At 39.4% G+C, this 20,595-nt stretch overlaps 1 protein-coding gene across 2 annotated transcripts; it reads right to left on the bottom strand.

Annotated features, from left to right (window-relative positions):
- On the bottom strand, nt 1-18,822 carry TRAF6 (TNF receptor associated factor 6). 2 transcript variants are annotated; one of them, XM_011000595.3, is made up of 7 exons: nt 18,637-18,822; nt 13,200-13,520; nt 9,508-9,658; nt 8,447-8,605; nt 6,965-7,036; nt 4,069-4,146; nt 1-2,734 (listed from the first exon to the last, which is right to left on the bottom strand). In XM_011000595.3, exons 2-7 carry the CDS (start codon nt 13,496-13,498, stop codon nt 1,865-1,867), a joined length of 1,629 nt encoding a protein of 542 aa, XP_010998897.1. In that variant the 5' UTR covers nt 13,499-13,520; nt 18,637-18,822; the 3' UTR covers nt 1-1,864. The 2 variants fall into 2 exon arrangements, with proteins under 2 accessions (XP_010998897.1, XP_010998898.1); XM_011000596.3 differs by having other exon boundaries at nt 13,200-13,515.
- Nucleotides 18,823-20,595: the final 1,773 nt, after the last annotated feature.

Here is a 20,595-nt window from a genome sequence, read left to right as displayed (position 1 = left end):
TAAGTCATCAAAAATAGCTTAGTATGTATTTCCTTCAGGTTTTTTCTATGCAAAAAGAGTAACTGCCATTTATTTTTTACATAGAATTCAACAAGACTGAAAAACAATCATAGCAAATAGCAGTGATGCAGGGTTCCCCACCTACAGGGTCACGCTGCAGGGATGCTCAGGAGCTGGCTGGAAAGCTCCGTAGCTGCGGAACACAAACTACCAGCAAGCCAACTGCGAAACCAGTGTTGGGCAGGTGCCACTGATGGTGGCTCTGGGAACAGGATCTCTGTATGACCTTTCTTTCCACTTTATAACCTAAGCCCAGAGCAGGAGGCGCAATGTGGGGTGGGGAGGGAGAGGAGAGAGAAAAGCAAAGGGAAAGTCACAGTGTCGCTGGCTGGGTCTCTGGAACTGAAACCATTCTTCTGCACAAAGTCCCCTGGCTTCCTCTTGAAATGAAGGCTGATCTTGAACCCTGGTCAGGGGGCTCTGACTTGGCCGCTCTGGAGGTGCAGCACCATCTCAGACAACTGGAAATGATCCCATATAAACTGCATGGTGGGTGGGTCCTCGGAGATTCTTCGTGAGAGCCTACACTCGCTGTGGGACTCCCAAGCACTGAACTTCACCATAATCTTTAATATCTATAGGCTTTTAATAAATATATAATGGCACAAAATACATCTTTCCCTATTTGGAACATTTGGTCACTTCAATAACATTCCATATGATCCTCCTCAGTATGAACTGTTAGACTGATGCCGCCCACTCCTGGCGAGTCCTGATAAAACCACGATGACTTCCAACCTTAATCCGGTGGCCTCTCAGGTATGCCAATAATCTGCTTTTAGGAAAGCAATTTTCTTCCTTTTAATTGAACTAAACTAGAAGGTGTTCAAAAGAGCTGAAAACTTCTGGCTCAAATAGCTTTTGCCACCACCAATGAGCTGCCATATTGGTTGACTAGTTGAGTCATTTTTAGTTTTTATGTTGGTGATTACGTGTGTGCATCTCCTTGTGCTATAAGCATTAAGCAGCAGAGAGCATACACAGGGCTGTGGAATTCACTCTGCTTGAACAGACAAAAAAGGATTCACAGCATAACACCCAGTAGCTGGTTTCCACATGTTTTCAGAGTTCTATACTCTGGAGAAGACGCTACTTTGTTGCCTCAAGGAAATAAGAAAGCAAGGTAGAATGAAACACTTAAATAAGAATTATTTGACGGACAACATATTCACACTAAACAGGCAAGGTGATATTTAGGGTTTAAACTAGTCCCTAAATATCTTTAATAACACCCTGGGAGGGGGAAGAAACCAGGGTGAATGAGAACTTGTTAAGCTTTCCAAGGATTATGGTTCAAATCCTCTGAAACCTACAGGATGTCAAATAAAATGAGAACTGAATTCAAGAGTAATAATTCTTCTTGCTGGCACCAGCACGAGACGGTAGTGATTTCCAAGTTTAATATATTACATCTAATACTATAAAAATACACTGAAGTTTTAAGGAACGTCCACTATTATTAAAAGATTTGAGCTTTACTACTCCAACCCTGGATTTGACGATAAAAAACCCTGGAGCAAAAGCCCATGGAAGTACAACAAAGAGGTATCCTAACTGATGAACAGCCGCTGCAATAGGCCACAGGCACTCTGGTTGTAACAGTTTTGAAAAAGCAGGGAATACGGAGATTCCCGAGAAAAAACTTCTTCAGATATTTTTAACAGGAAGAAGTTAAACCACATTCACTGGTAGTTATATCTTTCCCACTGCATTTTTTGTTTGTACATCATTGCTGCAAACAGGGCAAGGAAAGGCACCATTTTCTCCAAATGGGTCTTTTTTTTTTTTAACAAATGAGGGGATGCTACATCCCCGAGTCAGTGCTTCGTGGCTGAAAACCCTCCCTCCGAAGACTACCCATGTCGAAGCGGGTAGAGACCTCACAGCGTACTAATAAAGTGTCATCCTTGATGAAGGTTCTTTGTCTCAGGGCTTCCAGATGCATGAAAGTCACATAGCCAAAACCTTTTGGGTTCCGTGGGATTGTGGGTCTCTGGAAGGCAAGCAGCTCTGGTTTGGCATCCATGATCTCTTCATGGTTCTGCCTTATAGGAGCTTCGGACTGATCAAGAATCGTGAGCCGTATCGTCCCCTGGAAGGGCCAAGGGAGGTGGCTGTCATACTCCCCCTGCATCGTGTGGACAAAGAGGGATATGTAGTTGGCACAGCGCTGAGCAGTTGGCAGCTGCAGGTGCAGGCGCATGCAGAGTTTGTACCCGGGTTTGCCAGTGTAGAATCCAGGGCTGTGAATGACAACAGGTTTCTCCTCTTCTTGAGATTTCAAGTGCATCCCAAAGTTGCCAATCTTCCAGATGTAAATCCCATTGCACTGCTGTGCTTCTATTTCAGCAACTTTGTCCTCAAGGGTTCGGATGGTTCGTTTGAGCTCATTTACATACATGCTCTGGGTTTCCATTTTCGCAGTCAGCTCCCGGATTTGATGATCTTGTCTTACAAGGCGACCCTCTAACTGTTGAATAGTTTCTTGGAAATTCTGGACCTCTGAGTGACACCCAGAGGAAACCCGGGACACAAAGGGAGACTCATATGGAAGCATTTCACGCTGAGGTACGGGAGCTTCTGCAAGGCTTAATTTCTGAACAGCCTGGGCCAACATTCTCATGTGTGACTGAGTGTTCTCCTGCAAGTGGCGTGCCAAGTGGTTCCTCTGCATCTAAAATTCAAGCACGAGCTTCAGGTTAGGACAGATACTGGGAGGACGAGGAAAGGGACCTAGCCAAGCCAAAGAAGAGGTTTTTAAGTCACGTCATCACTTCCCTCGATCTCCTTCAACCTTCTTTGTCTTCATCAGATTCTTGATCCAGTGAGATGATTTTGCCTCTTAATTCCCTGAAAACCTGAGGCCACCTGCTGAACACTCTCTCAGCTGTCACTCAGATAAACCTCCCTCCCTCTCACCTGTAAGAGTGTCAGGATCTGTACTCCTCCTTCTCTTCTGATCAGAGATGACTCTCCTCTTGTCCTAAATTAACGCTTCACCTGGGCTCTGACCCACCCTTTCCAACACCTCAGAGATTTTGCTTATCCAGCCTTTTCCCTTTATCTTCAAGCATTCTCTCCCTCTTTCTCTCAGAATTAAAGTCTTTCCCATTTAAGAAAAGGGCAGACCTCTCTGCTGATCTTCTATCTCCCTCTAGCTGATACCTCTTTCTCCCTCTTCCTTTCATAACCAAGAGCAGTCCACCTGCACTGCCCTCAATCCCTCACTTATTTCTATAGCTCTGTGGCAAAATGGACTCCTGTCTGTCTTCATTCTCTGCTAAGGGCATCAAGAATATCCTAACTGTTATATGAAAAAAAATTTCATGATATAACAATTTTGACTGTAAGGGTAATTCATGTGTATTATAGAGAAATAGAAAAACACAGATAATCAAAAAGAAAATAATTTACCTATTATCCGACCTAACAATCATTAACATTTTGATACATCTCCTTTAAGTCTTTTTCTCTGTGTACACAGACAATACAGAATTTCCCCACATTTCCCTATTTGCTCATTTTATTTTTTATAATCAAATGCATACTTACTGTAAAAAAAAGTCACATAAAAAAGCACAGTGGAAAAGCAAAAGTGTAACTGCACTTCCAGAAAGAACGACATATTGTAAACAATGATCTTTCTTAGATTTTTGACACAACTGATGGCTGGGGTTTGAGACTAATTTTGGAGATCGTAACAATACTTTCTCCTTGCCTGTTTCATCACCTTCTAAGACTGTTCATTCATGGCTCCTTTCCTGGTCTACCTCTCTTTCCTGTACACACTGTCTCAGGATGATCTTAATGACACTTTCCATCATCACCATGAACCACTCTCCCAAAGCAATATTCTGAGTCCCAATTTCTCTTCAGAGCTTAAGACCACATGTACAATGCATGTCAGCCAGCTCCATCCCCACCAGTATTCTCCACTACACTACAGAACTTAATTTTCTTGATCTATATTTAAGAATTAAAAACAAAAAAAACAAAAACACACCTTACCTTTTCATGGCAACCAAAAGTACTGAATGTGCATGGAACTGGGGCTGTAGGACAATCTAGATCATAATGATTAGGAATCTGAAAACCAAAACAGAGGTTGAAAAATGTTTTCCCCTGCTATCATGTCCTAGTTTGATGAGACCACACTTGAAATCAAGAATCACATTTCATCTACACAAAATCATGTATTGTCTACGGCTGCTATCATTACAATGGCTGAGTTGAATAGCTGCAACAAAAACTAATTAGTCCACAAAGATTAAAATGATAATTAATTCCGAAAGTCACAGAGAAAGAAAATATCATCATTTCATACGTTCCCCGAAATCACTCAAAATTCATTTTAAGAAAATAAATTTATTCCTAGTGCTGGGGAACTGGCACCCTCTAGTGGCATTTTAAACAAAAATCACCTTCTGGTGTCAACCATGACTGTAAACACACCCAGGGACCCTCCCTGTGGTCCAGGACACTTAACGGGGACCAGTAAACTGCATACATTAGAGCCACCGACTGTACCTAGTACTTCCCTCATGGCCACCTTTCATAAATCTTATTTTTGTTAACCTGGGCATACTTTGACTATAATGGGAAGACTCAGATGTCAGAAGGTATTTTAAGCACTATAATAAAATTTTAAAGAAAATCCCAGCATTTGGGGACTCTTAAAAAAAATACTCTTTAAGGTGAGATCTTTATACAGAATCATGTTCTTTGAAAGTGGTACTACATTTCCTTTAGAAATTTAGTTCAGCTATAGTTATAGATATTTCAAGCAGAAACAACATCAGAGACCATTTAATCCAATCCTTCATTTCATATCATCTAGAACAGTGGTCAGCAAAATTTTTTGTAAAGGGTCATATAGTAAATATTTTCAGCCTTATAGGCCCTATGGTCTCTGTTCCAAGAACTCAACTCTATCCATACAACATACAGACACATGGGCATGGCTGGGTTCCAATAAAACTTATTTACAAAAAACAGGCAGCAGCCAGATTTGGTTGGTGGGCTGGTTTGCTGATCCCTGATCCAGAATGTCAACTTTCTTGCCAGAAATCAATGGGCAAGTTAGTGGCACAATCAGAGTCAAAATCTAGGTTTTCTGACTTTTAACCTAGGGTTTTTTTTTTTTTTTTTCCTACATTAAGTTCCGCTTTTGCTGGATTTTAGATGTGCTGAATGGTTTCCTTTAAATATTAAAACAGAGCAAAAAGAAAAACCAGGGAGGTGAGACTTCATAAGCAAAAAGAAGTTTAACACCTTCAAATTAAGGTTTTGTTGGAAACAAACTAAAGGACTCTGTTAACAGATGAATGGAAAAGTTTACTCGAGCGACAGGTTTTGCTTGTTCCCATTTAGTAAAGTGATCAATTATGATCTCTGGGTTTGCAGATTTCATGGGTGTATAAATATTTAGTGACTAATATTCATATTTTGTGGGTAAACTCTCCAAATGTCAGAAGATAGCAATCAGATGGAATTTTCCTTTCTCTACTAATAATAAAAATGAATAGTTCTCTATTAGAACCACTAGTTTTGATGATGCCCCATCACCGGTCTACAGACAACTGAACAGAGGTGGCTACAGATCCTGGAAATCTCAACATCTCCCAGTATGTCTCAGGGGCCATAGCTACAAATAACATTCTGCTACTGAACAGAATTGCTTCCTTCTATTTCAGTATTCTATCTTACTCTTTCAACTGGCTTCTGGGTATCTAAGATCCTTATTTCACAGAATGTAAATATGCATTTCTCATATTAAATTATTTTTATCTTAAAATTACCTGGTTTTGTTTGGAACTTTTATGAATATATATAAACACGGGCACTGTTAATGGCTTAAGAATTTTAAGTACTTAGGGCTGAGTATTTTGTTCTTTCTGAAAGTATCTGTTACATTAATTTATTTGAAAAAATTGATATAGTTTTAAAAAAATTGAACTATACCTGATTTACAATATTGTGTTAGTTTCAGGTGTACAGCAAAGTGATTCAGTTATATACATATAAATATTTTTCAGGCTATTTTCCATTACAGGTTCTTATAAGATATTGAATATAGTTCCCTGTGTTATATAGTAAATCCTTGTTGCTTATCTATTTTATGTACAGTAGTTTGTATCTGTTAGTCCCATACCCCTATTTAATCCCTTCCCCCACCTTCCCCTTTGGTGACCCTAAATTTATTTTCTATTTGTGAGTCTATTTGCTTTGTATATAGATTCATTTGTACTATTTTTCAGATTCCACACATAAGTGATTAATATATCATATTTGTCTTTCTCTGGCTTACTTCACTTGGTATGATAATCTCTAGGTCTATCCACGCTGCTGTACCTGGCAGTACTTCACTCTGTTTTATGGCTGAGTAATATTCTATTGAATATATATCTTCTTAAACCAGTCTTCTGTTGATGGGCACCTGTGTTGCTTCCATGTCTTAGCTATTACAAATCGTATTGTTATGGGGTACACTGGGGTGCATGTTCATCTTTTTGAATAAGAGTTTTCATCTTTTTGGTATACATGCCCAGGAGTGGGATTGTTGGATCATGTATGTAGTTCTATTTTTGGTTTTCTAAGGAATCATCATACTATTTTCCATAGTGGCTGCACCAATTTACATTTCTACCAACAGTGTAGGAGGGTTCCCTTTTTCCCCACATCCTCTTCAGCATTTATTATTTGTAGACTTTTGATGAAGGCCATTCTAACCAGTGTGAGGTGACACCACATAGTGATTTTGATTTGCATTTAAAATGCACATAGTTTTAACTCTTCTTCAATCTGTGTTTGTTTTGCCTTATTGACTTAAATTTCCAATTAAAAACCTAATTCACTTCTTTAATCTATTATGGAAACACCAATTTATGAAAGGGAATCGTCATACCTGTTCTCTGATGAGCATGGTATTGCAGTATTCACAGATGACATTTGCCAAAGGACAGTTCTGGTCATGAATCTAAATTTTATGAGAAAAATGTAAGAAAAACATGAGAAAACCTGCAAAGGTAAAAACAACCTATTTATACTATTTGTATAAAAAGTAATTTTTTTTCACTATGAACAAATTAAGGACATTGGTGTGTGTAAAACAAAAATGTGAGCATAATCTGTAAAGGTTATTTTCTGCCCTTTTGCCAGTGTAGTTATAAGATTCATCCTGCCTTCTAGCTCTTTAAAAGAATACAGTAGTATACAAAAGAGATTTTTTTTTTTAAAGGCGGAGACTGTGACTAGCTGAGGCAACATTCACCAGCACTATAATTCTCCAAAGGCACCTTCCAAAAATTTCCAGCAGCAGCAATGATGATTTAATTGAAACTCTTTTCAGGAGGGTTAAACAACAGAAGCATGATTAGGGCAGGAGGCCTTGGTGCCCAGGTTCTCACAGGCCCCAGGAAGGTTAGCCTTGTTTTCTAGAATACAATGAATTTAAGAAATAATTAACCTTTCTGATTGGGTCCATTTAATTTACTGAAGTTTAGGAAGATGCCAATTTGCTCTAATTATGCCTCAAACTTCTCTTCATTTTTAGCAAGCTAGCTTTTTTTTTTTTTTTAAATTCATCAACTTAATGAGTATAATATGCTGGATCTCATTAGAAAGTAGGGAAAATTACTGAGGTGAATTTATAAGAAATAAAGCTAAGGAAGTATCTCAATAGTTATAAAGGACATAAATTATATGTATACTATTTTAGTAAAGAAGACATAGGATGGGGATCTCAGTGCTAGCTTTGCCACTGACATTACTAATATAAAATTACTTAACTTCTTACATCTCAGTTTCTAAGTGGAAAAAATGTCCTATCATCATGAGGCTGTCAGGTACCATGAAGTTTCTTTTTAAAAATAAATGTTTTAATTAAAGTATAATATACAAACAGAAAAGTGAATTCATTGTATGTGTATAACTTGATGAATTATCACCCAAGGAACACACTTTGTGGGATTTAATTTAATCTCCATAAAAGTTTCAATAACTTATTCTCCTTCTCAAAGAGAAAAGTGTAAGTCTTTATGCAGTAATCATTTTATGTTTGTCTCTAATCCAAGACTGGTCATTAAAACATCACATAGGAAAACGGATCAGCTTATGTCTTTCCTGGAAGCTTTTGTTACCTGCAGATCTACTACAGTGGTGAATAGTATAAACAATGCTTTCTAAGGAAGAGATGCAAATATAAACCCTACACTCATTTACTAAAATGGTTTATTAAACTTACTTTCTTAAAAAATCAATCTTCTCACAACTGGTAACATAAATTAAACTCAGAATTGGGTTAACATCCTCATCTACTGCCAACCCCCTCCAACGTACATTAAAAAAAAAAAAGTAATGTAATTAACAAATTCAAGTCAGTACATGCCTCCTTATCTTCATATGCCATCGATACAGCACAGTTTACACAGGAAACCTGTCTCCTTGGACACTCCTCGAGAATATGAAAATTAAGTTGGCATTTTTGGAAGGAACACTGGCACTGGGGACAATTCATAAGAGCAAACTCACAATGTGCTTGATGATCCTATGATAAGGAGAAAATAATCAATTAGTATTTGCCAATCCGTAAGAAATCTCCTACATAAAATCTTTTCAAAGAATATACTGTTCTTTTCTACATAATTGGCTACTGAACCTACTTTGCCTCATATATACCACAGAACCACATATGAAGGCCTTAATTCATTTTTTTTCAAATAATGGTTGTGAATTCAAAGTTTATATGAAGAACATGACTTCTCAAGTTCGTGTATCCAGTTAAGCAAGAGAGTTGGAAAGAAGTCACATTTTCTGATTACCTATTTAGTCCTGTGTCAAAAAGGCTACTCCTTCAAAAGGAGCTAAGGGGTAAGTTACAAATATATTTTAAATGCTTAATTTCAAATGGAACATAAACAATACTTAACTTCTTATAAAATCACCACACTAAGAAAAATGATTTGTTTAATTTAAAAGCAAATTCTTTTATCTGGTGGTTTCAGTTAATCTCAAGATATAGGAGAACTCCATTGAGTTCATAATAAAATGAATTAATTTAGAAAACCAGGGAAAAAAGTATGATGATGAGGATACCAAGATGATGCTTATTTGCTGCTTATTTCAAAATAAAAGAAAGGAAGTTATGGGATTAAAATGTGACACTTGTATTTAAAATGCTCTTCACTTTTACTGCAGATAATTTTCCACCCAAAATACTTATAGAAGAATACTGATTTCTTATTTACTATCACTGGGGCAAAGCCAGAGTAAATGGAGTAAGAAATTTCTGGTTTCTACTTACATTTATAGTCAACAATGAAAGAGTTGTTATCATTAACCAACCACTCCATGCTAGGCACTGGCAATACCCTGATGGACCCAGTGAAGTCCCTATTCTCTAGGAACTTCCTTGCACATATGCTACAGCTAGAAAGTTAACTTTAATACCTCAAGATGCCTCAGTTCCATCTTGTGCAAACAACCTTCATTTGGACACTTCACCGTCAGAGAAAGAATCTCTCGTTTCGCAAAATTGTCAGGAAACAGTTGATTTTCCAGCAGTATTTCATTGTCTACTGGACATTTGTGACCTGCATCCCTAAAAAAACAAATAAAACACATACATTTAGTAGATTTAAACAAATGCTCACATTAGAAAATACAGATAACTTTCAATTCAGCACATATAAATCCTCCATGTATTACTTCCCATGGAAAATAAATTAACACATTATATTGTATAATATTACTAAAATAAACTGTCCTTTTAATGTACGGCTATGAACTGTTCTTTTATGAAATGGATACGACTGGCACTATATTGACTACCTATTAAAAACTAAGGAATTTTAGATTCTGGGATAGATTCCAACCAAAAAATGAGAAAAACTGATCGACTAAAAATCATATTTTGATTGGCATAAGATGAAGTGACAGTCAAGGACAGGGCCTCTGTTCTGTCAGCAGCTATTCAACATACTAGTGAGATGTAACTAAATATATGCTGCTCGGAATATACTAATGTCTGTAGTTATTAGTAAACCCAGTTTACTCTGTAAGTTTATTCTGAGAAGTCACCATCACAGGCTCGGGGCAACAAAGGCTTCCTTTATTTTTATAGCTCGGGGACAATGCAGTCGGAAGTTGAAGGACATCTGTGTCCTGCTTCCCAACGGTTTATTCCGCCTCATGATGAGAAAAACTATCCCCAGGGAGCCTGGGTGTCTGTCATTCCCCTTTAAATTTTTGTGATGCCTCAATCTTTGCTCACAAAATGTGGCAGGTCAGGGAGCCTGCAGAGTGTTAGTCACTCAAACATTTGTGGCGCACCTCCTATGTGTTAAGCAACAGTTGTAGTTGCTGTGGTCAGGAAAGGTGCTAAAAAAGGGGGTCGGCCATCAAATGAAATACAAAGGTGAGAAACACAGTCTTTATGAGGCCTCTTCAGACTGTATGTTATTATTACACTGTCAGGTATTTTTTGAGAAGCAAAGAAAGCCATAAACAAACTTACTGAAATGTCGTCCCAAAACCTAAGTGACGGATATCTAAGAGAAAGAAAGAAGAACCTTACAAAGTAAGCTGGAAACCATTATCCACAGATTAGAGATCACTTCAAAAGAAAATGGAATGGGATTGAGATGCATTTTTATTCTCTGAATGACTATAACCAATGAGAAATTTCCAAACTGTTCCTTTAAGAACATTAAAGTCAAAGTCAATGATCACTTCTAGCTTAGAGGGAGATAGGAAAAAAAAAAGCCCCAGACTTCCTTTTGTGGGTTTTACTTTCTTTTCAGACCACTGTCCCACTACCTGCATGAGTATTTTGCTATTAAAAAACTGCTAAAGATTAGCTACCTTCCTGGGCATGGGTGACACCTGGTAAAACACTACATACCTCTACCTACAGGAAAATCAGTGATCCATAATATAGTCCTATTTCTATCTAAATACAATGTAAGTAAAAATCATTATAAATAGAAAAAAAAGGTGAACCTTTACCACCGCTCTCATGTATACCCTAAGGTAGTGGTCTTGACTGAGGCAATTTTGCCCCCAGGGGACATCTGGCAATGTCTGGAGACACTCTGAGTCTCACAACTGGAGAAGTGGGGATGTTAACCTAATCCAGTGAGCAGAGGCCAGGGATGCTGTTAATCATCCTTCAAAACACAGGGCATTCTTCCACAACAAAGAGGTATCTGGCTCAAAATGCTAACAGTGTGGAGGCTGAGAAAACCAACCCTAAATAGATACTGCCAGTTCACCACTGGGTAACACATTTTTTCCCTCAAATCGAAACAAGACACATGCTCCCTTGTAACTTAAGCCAATTCTCAAGTATGGATACAGTTAAATGCAAATTTAAACTTTATACAAAAGTTTAGCCAGACTCAAAAGAGAAAAAGAAACCAACAAAAAAAAAAAAAAAAAAGAGAGAGAGGACTCAAATAAATAAAATAAAAAATGAAGGAGACACTACAACCAATATCGCAGATACAAAAGATCATAAAGGACTACTATGAAAAATTATATGCCAACAGATTCGGTAACATGTAAGATAAATTACCAGAAACATACAACCAAGACTGAATCATAAGGAAACAAAATCTGAACAGACTGATTACTAGTAAGGTTAGTGAATCAGTAATCAAAAATCTCCCAGCAAATAAAAGTCCAGGACCAGATGGCTTCACCGGTGAATTCTATCACACATTTAAACAAGAATTAACACCAATCCTTCTCCAGCTCTACATTGATCTTACCAATATAACTAGGTGTTTATTCATTGAAGAACGTAAAATTCCCCCACTTCTTCCATTATTTTGTTCTGTATAGAACTCCTTAGTCACCTAAAAATATTCCCATCTACTTCTGAATTATAGTAAAATGTATCTCTAACTTAGGAGATGAATTTGAAACATTTGTGGGAATCCCACATACTTTTATTCAGCTAAAGCAATCATAATTTACTGAGCACCTACTGTGTATCAGGAGTTGTTCCCAGCACTTAGGAAATATCAAGAAATAAAACAGATCTATCCCTGTTCTCAAGGAGTGTATCTTCCAGGTGGGCAAGAAGACCATAAACACATTTTTAAAGGCGAAAAGTGCTAAAGAAAAAAAGAAAAGTAGGTAAGAGAGATTAGGACTGCGGGGAGTAGCAGGGCTAGGCATGCTGTGGTGTAAATATGGTAGCCAGGGTACCTTTGAGAAGGTGAGAACTGAGTCACATTGGAGGGAGTAAAGAGCACTGACTAGGCAATTAGCTGACGTAAGGTTGTTCCTAGCAGAGGGAACAGCTATAGCCAATCCCTCAAGGGCTACTTGACATTTTCAAGGAACAGCAAAAGGTGAATTGGTGGAAGGAAGGAGAGTTTAATAAAGAGGAGGTGAAAAAATTTATGGACCTATCATATAGGGCCTTACAAGGACTTTGGATTTTACTCTCAGATGACCGGCTGCAATGTTCTGAGCAGAGATGACATCATCTTACTTATTTTACCAAGTTCATTCTGGCTGCAACATTGAGAACAGCCTGGAGAAGGCAAGGGTAGGTGAGAGAGTGATGGTGACTCAGAACAGGGTGGCAGCAGTGGAGGCAGTGAGGAGGGACTGAATTTTGGATATACTATGAAGGTGGAGCCATCAATTAATATTTTCCTTAAAAATACTGGTTATTTTATAGTTGTCCATAGACATCAGGTAACAGACAAAATTTAATGTGGCTAAAATTCAGAATAATGATTATGATTATTTACAGAGTCAGCATTCTTTGTACAGCTGACATGATCATATTCGAACAGCATCATCATTTAAAGTACATTATTTTATATTGTTTTCTTAAAGCTTAAAGACACACCCTTGTCTACAATAGAACTGCTTTAAGTAGTTAAAGTAGCGACTTATTGTTTACTTATCTGAAGGTCAGAGGAGGGAAGGAGATAGTAATTATCTTTCATACTATAGTAGGAACTGGAATAAGAATGTAAATTTCTTAGTTTTCTGTCCAGTATTCTTTTTCCCGAAGTAGCTTTTTACGTTTAAGACTACTCTTGGGATGTCCTGTGTTTTACATAATAATGTTCTTTGAACCTGGCTCTTCTAGGACACGGGTCTTTTTGATGCTCACGTACCTTATTGATTTGATGATGCAGGCTTTGCAGAACCTGTGGCCGCATGGTGTTTGCACTGCTTCTCGTAACGCCATCAAACAGATGGGGCATTCATACTTGCTTTCCAGGGGCGGGTCAAATTCCACGTCATATCCCTGGATCTCCTCCATAAAAGAGCTGGAGAGATTCCCAGTGCTGGCGGTTCCGCTCACACTGTCCTCCTTGGCCGCAGCACTGCAGGAGCCAGCCGCCATGGCTGCACAGCAGTCGCTCTCAGACTGGCTGGACCCACAGCTGTTTTCACAGTGTAGCAGACTCATAGTAACACAATGACCAACTGCTCTGCAGAGACAGCAAGGAAGAAATGTCCTAACATGCACATACACACACACACATATCATAGCTATCTATGCAAGCTACCTTTTAGTTGATATGCATTAGCTGTGTTAATATGATTTATAGAACACTTTCAAAGTTTTCTGAGTTTGCTTCATGACTACTGTAAGTTAAGGAGTTCATGATCTAATAGAAAGATGGAAAACAAGGTTAAAAGAGGAAAAGTACCTCAATTGTAATACTTAGCTATAGCATAATTAATGTGCTTAAATGTCTGTCTTCTATAACTGAAGTTTCAAGAATTTTCATATCCTCAGTACTTGGCACAAGATCTTTCACATAACAGGTGTTCATTAAGAACCTGCTGAAGAACTGAATTAGGCTGCTTAAGTTCCTTCAAGTATCCTGAGCTGGAGAGAACAGTGCGACCAGCAGGCAGTGCAAGGAAGAGTAAAGCACAAGGGATCAGATGATCATGAGAAACTGAGACATGTGATTTTGGACAATGTAACCATTTGGATCTTGGTCTCTTCTTCCAGATCTAAAATTCTGCTGAGTACAGTTGACCCTTGAGCAACGTGGATGTTAGGGGTGCTGACCCCTACACAACAGAAAATCCTAGCTGGCCCTCTGTTCCCAAAGTTCCTCATCTGCAGATTCAACCACCACAGATCTTGTAGTACTGCAACATTCATTGAAAAAATCTGTGCAATTCAAACCTGTGTTTTTCAAGGGGTCAACTGTACTTTCAAATGTTCAGTGTGGCAATTTCTATCATGTTCAAAGAATGGAATTGAAAAAGTGTATTTGTATGTCCTTGTGCCTTCAGTCAAGTCAAGTGACTATGTTTCATTATTAGTGACTGGAAAAACAAGTGAGGTTTTGTTTGCCTGTGGAAAACTATTGCTCTCATGGGTAAGTGAGATGCTTTCAAATTCTAGACCATTATGGAATTTACGAGTGAAAAGCTAGTATCTAAAAGCAATTCACAGCCTCTGTAACCAGGTCTCTGTTGTAGATAATCACACCCGAGGAAAATTCCCAGTATGTGCCAGATATACAGTTGACCCTTGAACAACACAGGGGTTTTTGACCCTGGGCAGTCAAAAACCCATGTATAACTTCAGAGTGTGCCCTGTGTATCTGTGGTTCTGCATCCACAGGGTCAACCAACCTCTGATGATGTAGTGCTGTAGCATTTACCAAAAAAAATCCCCATGGACTCATGCACTTCAAACCCATGTTGTTCAACCCTCAACTCTAGTTCTAGAAACAGAAGGTGAGCCTCCAGGCAATGTGGTACAATGTATCTCCTCCCTGCCTGTCTCATTTTTATGTAGAAATCCTGGCTGCCACCAAGCCAAATAGTGGGTGAAAATAGTAATCTTCTCTCTTTCTACCACTATATATACCTTTTTCTTCTTCTTAAAAGGATTTTGAGAACCATTTGATAAGTGCCTACAAAGGATGAGGCACTGTTCTGGCTGGAGAGGCAGTACCATGAAATGGTAAAGAGCTTAAGTGCTGGAATCAGATGATCTGGGTTTAAGTCTTTTCTCCATCACCTGGAGTATGACTTAGGCAAGTTATATAACCTTTCAGTACTTCAGTTTTCTCATTTGTAAATGGGGATAACAAACCAATCCACCTCAGAATTACTGAGAGGATTAAATGTGTTAATATATAGAACTGTGCCTGGAAATAAAAAATAGTTGTTATGTGCAGCTCTATAAAGTTACTTTATTTAATAATTTTATTGTCACCCCCCACACCCCTTTATCAAAGTGGAAACTATGGAGCTTTAAAAGGCTAAGTAACTCGCTGAGGACTGCCCTACTAATAAGAAAAAGAGTTAGGATCGGAATCCAGGTCTACCTGACCCGAGAGCCTGTGCAATTTGTCCTACCCTATGTTTGTCTCTCTGTGTTTGGACAACTTTGTCTATAAAGCTGTATTGAAATTTTCTTTCCATTTATTTTTATTACACTAGACTAAGATGCTGACCACAGCTTCTACTAAACATGAGCTGCCCAGTGTTATTAGGTTGGGTTGACAGAATTCCAAAGAATCAATATAGAAAAACTGGTGTTGTGATTTTACTTTTTTAGTTTTGATATAATATTTTGGAAGAGTTAAAAACAGTTTGCAAAGTCTTGTTATAGCTAATGCAGATTCCTAGGGAAGACTCTGGTAAGAAGGAAGGGACAGCAAGATAATGGCAAATGGCAAAACTAGTCATTAGTGCTCCAGGATGGGGTATAAGGCCTCTGTTACACCCTCCAAATCTGAGGCCAGATGACACTGTGATGCTACACTTTTCTTCCTATACACACTTGTGTGTTCACTTATTACCTCAGGTAAATTTGTTACAAGTAGAATTATTAGGTCAAAAGGTATTTAACTTTTTATGGTTTCTGATAGATGATGTTGGTTATCCAATATCAAAGGCTTTTTAATTCCCACTCCCAAAATATCTTTGACAATTCCAGGTATATTCACCTTACAAAACTTTAACCATTCATTTTTTTTTTTTTTAAGTAAAATCACTTTTGAGAAATTGATATCCGTTATTTGGTTGTACAACATATATTAAAGTGCTAGCCAGAAGACAAAAGCGAAAGTCACTGAGCTAAGTCTACCTTTTCTGCCCAAATGTCCAGCTAAAATTCAGCTTATTGGAGAGTCTACATATTGCCCTCTTGCAGTCCAGCTCAAAAGACTTGAAGATATTTGGATTTAAAGAAACCTTCTATAGCACATACGTTGCTGTCCAATCAGTCACAATTCCACAAGAGGAATCCCATTAGAGGAATGCAGTGTTCAGACATGAAAGTCAGCACTCTTAAAAATCGAGACGCCATTACTTTTCATGCTTTAAGAAGTAATACAGAAGCTTTACATCTTCCAAATAAACTTTTTTAGGTAGTCACTCTCTGTGTCTACGGTATATAGTCCCATGTAACTACACTGCAAAGGGAAAAGTAAGCTAAAGCAGTAGTTTGAGTGTCATTCAGTATTTTAAGGTTTAGTCTTTCTTTCTGGCAAGTTAAAACATTTTTCCCCTTTACTCTTTAGGGACTGTGATGGTTTAAGTGAAAATCACTCTCCTAACTACAATGAATAATTATTTTAACTGACACCAAGAAAAGAACAAAAAGTGCTTTGAGTTAGCTATAGAAGTGAACAGAAGTGATCCGGCAACCATGCAGAAAATATGCTCTATCCGAATTTTTTTTTTTCATCTTACACAATTGTATTTTTCTTAATGTTTAATTTTTTTTAAGAATTTTTTTTAACCTAATATGGTGCCTTAGGTATTCACTTCATCAGATGCTATAGAGGTAGTCTTCACTTTACATAAACTAGAATAAGTAGGAGTAAACATATATTCTTACTTGCAAATAAAGATTTCGTATGGCCTCTTTTCCACTCTAACATTAAGAATTCATGTGGCTTCCACATGAATTAATTCAAGGGATAGAACAAAGTTTAAACTATTCCTTACCCTGTAGGTTAAGAGCTTCAAGACTGTAATTCCATTTTTGCAGTTGTGAATCTAGTATAGTAAGCACTACCTTAATTAAATATTGTGGGATGTAACCACTATCAACTTGTTTTGACTGCAAAATGAATAAATATTGAAAATAGCCTTGTAGTAAGTCATGGTTTAAATCCACCTATTAGTATCTGGGTTATACATTATAATCCAAAGAGCAGAGTGTTAAATTATCTTGGGGGAGGGGGGTGTAGGGTGATGCACAAAAATGTGTTCCTTTAAGATCAACAGACGCTAATGAGAGAAACATTCCCAAGAAATCAGTAAGTTGTGTCTTGAACTGCTCAATCTTTAAGTCAATGAATACTTGCTCACGGCCAAACATGTAACTCGTATAAAGTAAAACTGTGTAATACGAAATACAAAGAAATTATCTTATATTTGTTACTACCTTTAGAAACTACAACTATTTACTAACTCCTTAAAATCTAGTCGTAAAATGCAAAGACCTGCAAAAGTGCTGCAATGGCCACGAAGGGCTGCAAAACAGTCAACCGTTGGGCCTTACGTCTGAATACAAACTCGCGGGGCATTCTCTTTCCTAGGCACTATTTGTTCTCCTTCAGGAAGCAAGGATTTGAACTTCTTTCAAAATCTTAGGGGCCTCAAATGTATCACAGCAAAGACCTTAAGTAACAATTCTGGAATACTGTGAAGTACCTAACGCCTGCAGGTCGTCACATGGGCAAGTGCCTGAGACACATTTCTTGCTGGAGTCACAAAAGTGGCCACAGCGTCCTTACTCCACCTGCAACCTCAAAATCAGAAAAGCCCCGTCTACCTCCCCTAGTAACCACAGGTGAATGGATAAAATGCCAGCGGCCAGGTTTCCAAGGCCAACACTCAAAAAAATTTTTTCAAGTTCTTCTCGTTTCTATGCCTGTGTAGCAAAACATTTAGTAATTTACTTTCCCGAGAAACAAGAGAAAACACGCACATACTATACACTCAAGCTGCTAAAACTCGGAGGTGCTTTCTGTTCACATTCAAGACAGTCCTAACTCTCAGCTGGAGTTCCCCTGAAGCCAAATACTAGGAACAGCTTTATCAGCGCGGCGTCTGGAACAATCGCCAGAATTACCAAGTGCAGGGGTGGGGGAGGAAACTAGTGTCAGCTGAACTTTTTTTTTTTTTAACTTGCTGCCTAGGACGTCTATCGAGTTCAGCAGGGAACCCAAAAATAGCTTTCTCATGACAGTGACAGAGGGAGTCGGTGGGAACTCACAGGGATTTTTTTTTAAGGCTGATATCAACTCCGAGCGACGGGAAAATCCAGGAGGCAATTTCCTTTTCTGGGAAGCGGAATGCGCGGGGCTGGGGAAGGTGGGGCCCCGAGAAAGTGGGCGCGGGACTCCTGCGGGGGGATCAAGGGAGCCAGGGAGGAGGTGCCCACGGGCCGGGGGAGCAGAGGTGAGGGGTCAGCGGGTGGCGTCCCCAACCTGGGGGGACCTGGGGGGAGAGGAGGCTGCGTTCCCAGCCTGTGAGAAACAAGAGGAGAGGAGGAGACGTCACTAGCCTGTGGGGAGGGAGGCCGCGACCGCTGGGAGACGTCCGAAGGAGACTCACCGCTCCGGTCCGCTGGGCCGCCGGCTCCACCCGGCGGCACGACTCCACTCGGCCAAGGCGCCAGGAGACGACGGACACCGCGGCGGCCGGAACGCCAATCACCTCACCCGAAGGCCGCCGCTGCTGCGTCCCCGGCTCTTCGGGAGCCCGAGCCCAGACGGCGGACGCCCTCACTTCCGCCTTCTCTGCTCGCCCCGGGACAGCGAGGGGCGGGGAGCGGGCAGGGGAGGAGACAGAGCGGCGGAGTCCGGTGTGGACGCCCCCTGGCGGCAGTCCTCCACGGGCGCGCTCTTCAGCGGAGGGCCGCAGCGAGTGCGCTGTCAACTCAGCTTTCCCGCGGGGCTTCCATTTCTCTTGGGAATCCCACCTGGGAATTCCTTACACCGCTATCCTGAACTGGGTGTGTGTGTGTGTGTGTGTGTGTGTGTGTGTGCGCGCGCGCGCTATCCTGAACAGGTTTTGTGTGTGTGTGTGTGTGTGTGTGTGTTTGTCTGTGTGTGTCTGTGTGTGCCTGTGTGTGCGCTATCCTGAACAGGTGTGTGTGTGTGTGTGTGTCTGTGTCCCTGTGCGTACTGAAATAAGAGCTGAGGCGATGAGAAGATCTGTCCCGGAGTAACTGTGATATGGGGAGCAGCCGCAACAGCACTAATCACAAACTGTGTTTTTATAGCTACCGTATCCAAGCAGGAGAAAAACCCCAAGTTGGCGAGATCACTTGACTTTCGGGAATTCATAAATCCCTCCCCAACTCCACCCTACTTGCCAAGGAAGTTTCATGATAGTTAGAACCCTTCATTATCACTTGGTCTTTCCCCTTGAACCAGTCCAAGGGAGTCAAACCCATACATTAAACATTTCTTTGAAAGTGCTGTCAACCACCCCATCCCTTTTTTTTTTTTTTTGTCAATGTCATGAGAAAGCTATTTTGAATTTCCTGTTTAATTGCACGCAAGCCTCTAAGGAATGGAAAAGGCACTTGTCAGGATATGCATGAAAGATTTTCAAGCCCCTCCGCAAATCTGACTCATCCTTCACCTCTTAGGGGAGGTATTACAGGGTGGTGGTTTTTGTGTATGAATATCCTGAAACCAGAGTGCTTCGTTCCAGTCTAGTTTTTTCCCTTTATAAATTATATGACCTTAAATATTTTACTTAATCTGTTTTTCTTCAATTTTTTCATCTTCAATATTAAAATCAGGAAAATGATAGTACCTACTTCACTGGTAGGGCAGTTGGAAGGGTGACATAAGTTAGTACTTGGAAACAAATTATTTAAAACTATCTAGGATATAGTATGTTCTCAGTAAATGTTAATACTGTTATTTCCTGCTTTCTGACTGCCAGTATTGATAAAAATGCTTATGTTTTTAAGATTAGAACTTGTCACTAGTTCTGAGACTCCATCTGGCCCCCTCTCTCTTTTAAAAAAATATTTTGAAACATTTAAGATACAAAAAGAATTATACACACATCTGTGTGCTCATCACCCTGCTCAATAAATAAAACATTGCCAGTAGAATTACCAGCTCTTGCATATCCCTCCCCAGTGGTCCCCCTGGTCCTTTAAATTAATCCCCTATGCCATGACAAAGAGATCATTATATGAATTGAGAGATGGAAAAAAGGAAGAGCAAGGGGGTCAGACTCTCCTCCATTTATTAATATGAGCACTAGGGCAAGTTATGCTACTTCCATGAACTTCAGTTTCCTAAACCGTAAAACAGGGGATAATATTTACCTTCCAGGCTGTTGTCAGGATCAACTAAAAACATGTATGTCAGAGAACCCAGCACTGGGCTTTCAGAAAGATTAGATGTTCTGTGTGTATTTTACCATTTTCATAAGTCTCCAGGGGCCTCCTCCTGCTTCTACAAATCCTATTTATTCCTCCCTATTTATACATGGTGGAGAGGATTCGTGCTCACCCATGCCCTGGGCACACAGGAAACTTACACTTCC

This window comes from Camelus dromedarius, chromosome 12 (assembly GCF_036321535.1).
Source record: "Camelus dromedarius isolate mCamDro1 chromosome 12, mCamDro1.pat, whole genome shotgun sequence".
NCBI classification, from domain to species: Eukaryota; Metazoa; Chordata; class Mammalia; order Artiodactyla; family Camelidae; genus Camelus; species Camelus dromedarius.
This window is presented reverse-complemented; position numbering and strand designations above follow the sequence as displayed.

Excerpts from the sequence above, each read along its gene's own strand:
- TRAF6 (XM_011000595.3), bottom strand. The coding sequence starts at position 13,498 with ATGAGTCTGCTACACTGTGAAAACAGCTGTGGGTCCAGCCAGTCTGAG. Across the intron at positions 7,037-8,446 it reads TGGCATATGAAGATAAGGAG|ATTCATGACCAGAACTGTCC; the intron begins GCATGTACTGAC and ends CATAAAATTTAG. Across the intron at positions 2,735-4,068 it reads CTTTTGGTTGCCATGAAAAG|ATGCAGAGGAACCACTTGGC; the intron begins GTAAGGTGTGTT and ends CTTGAATTTTAG.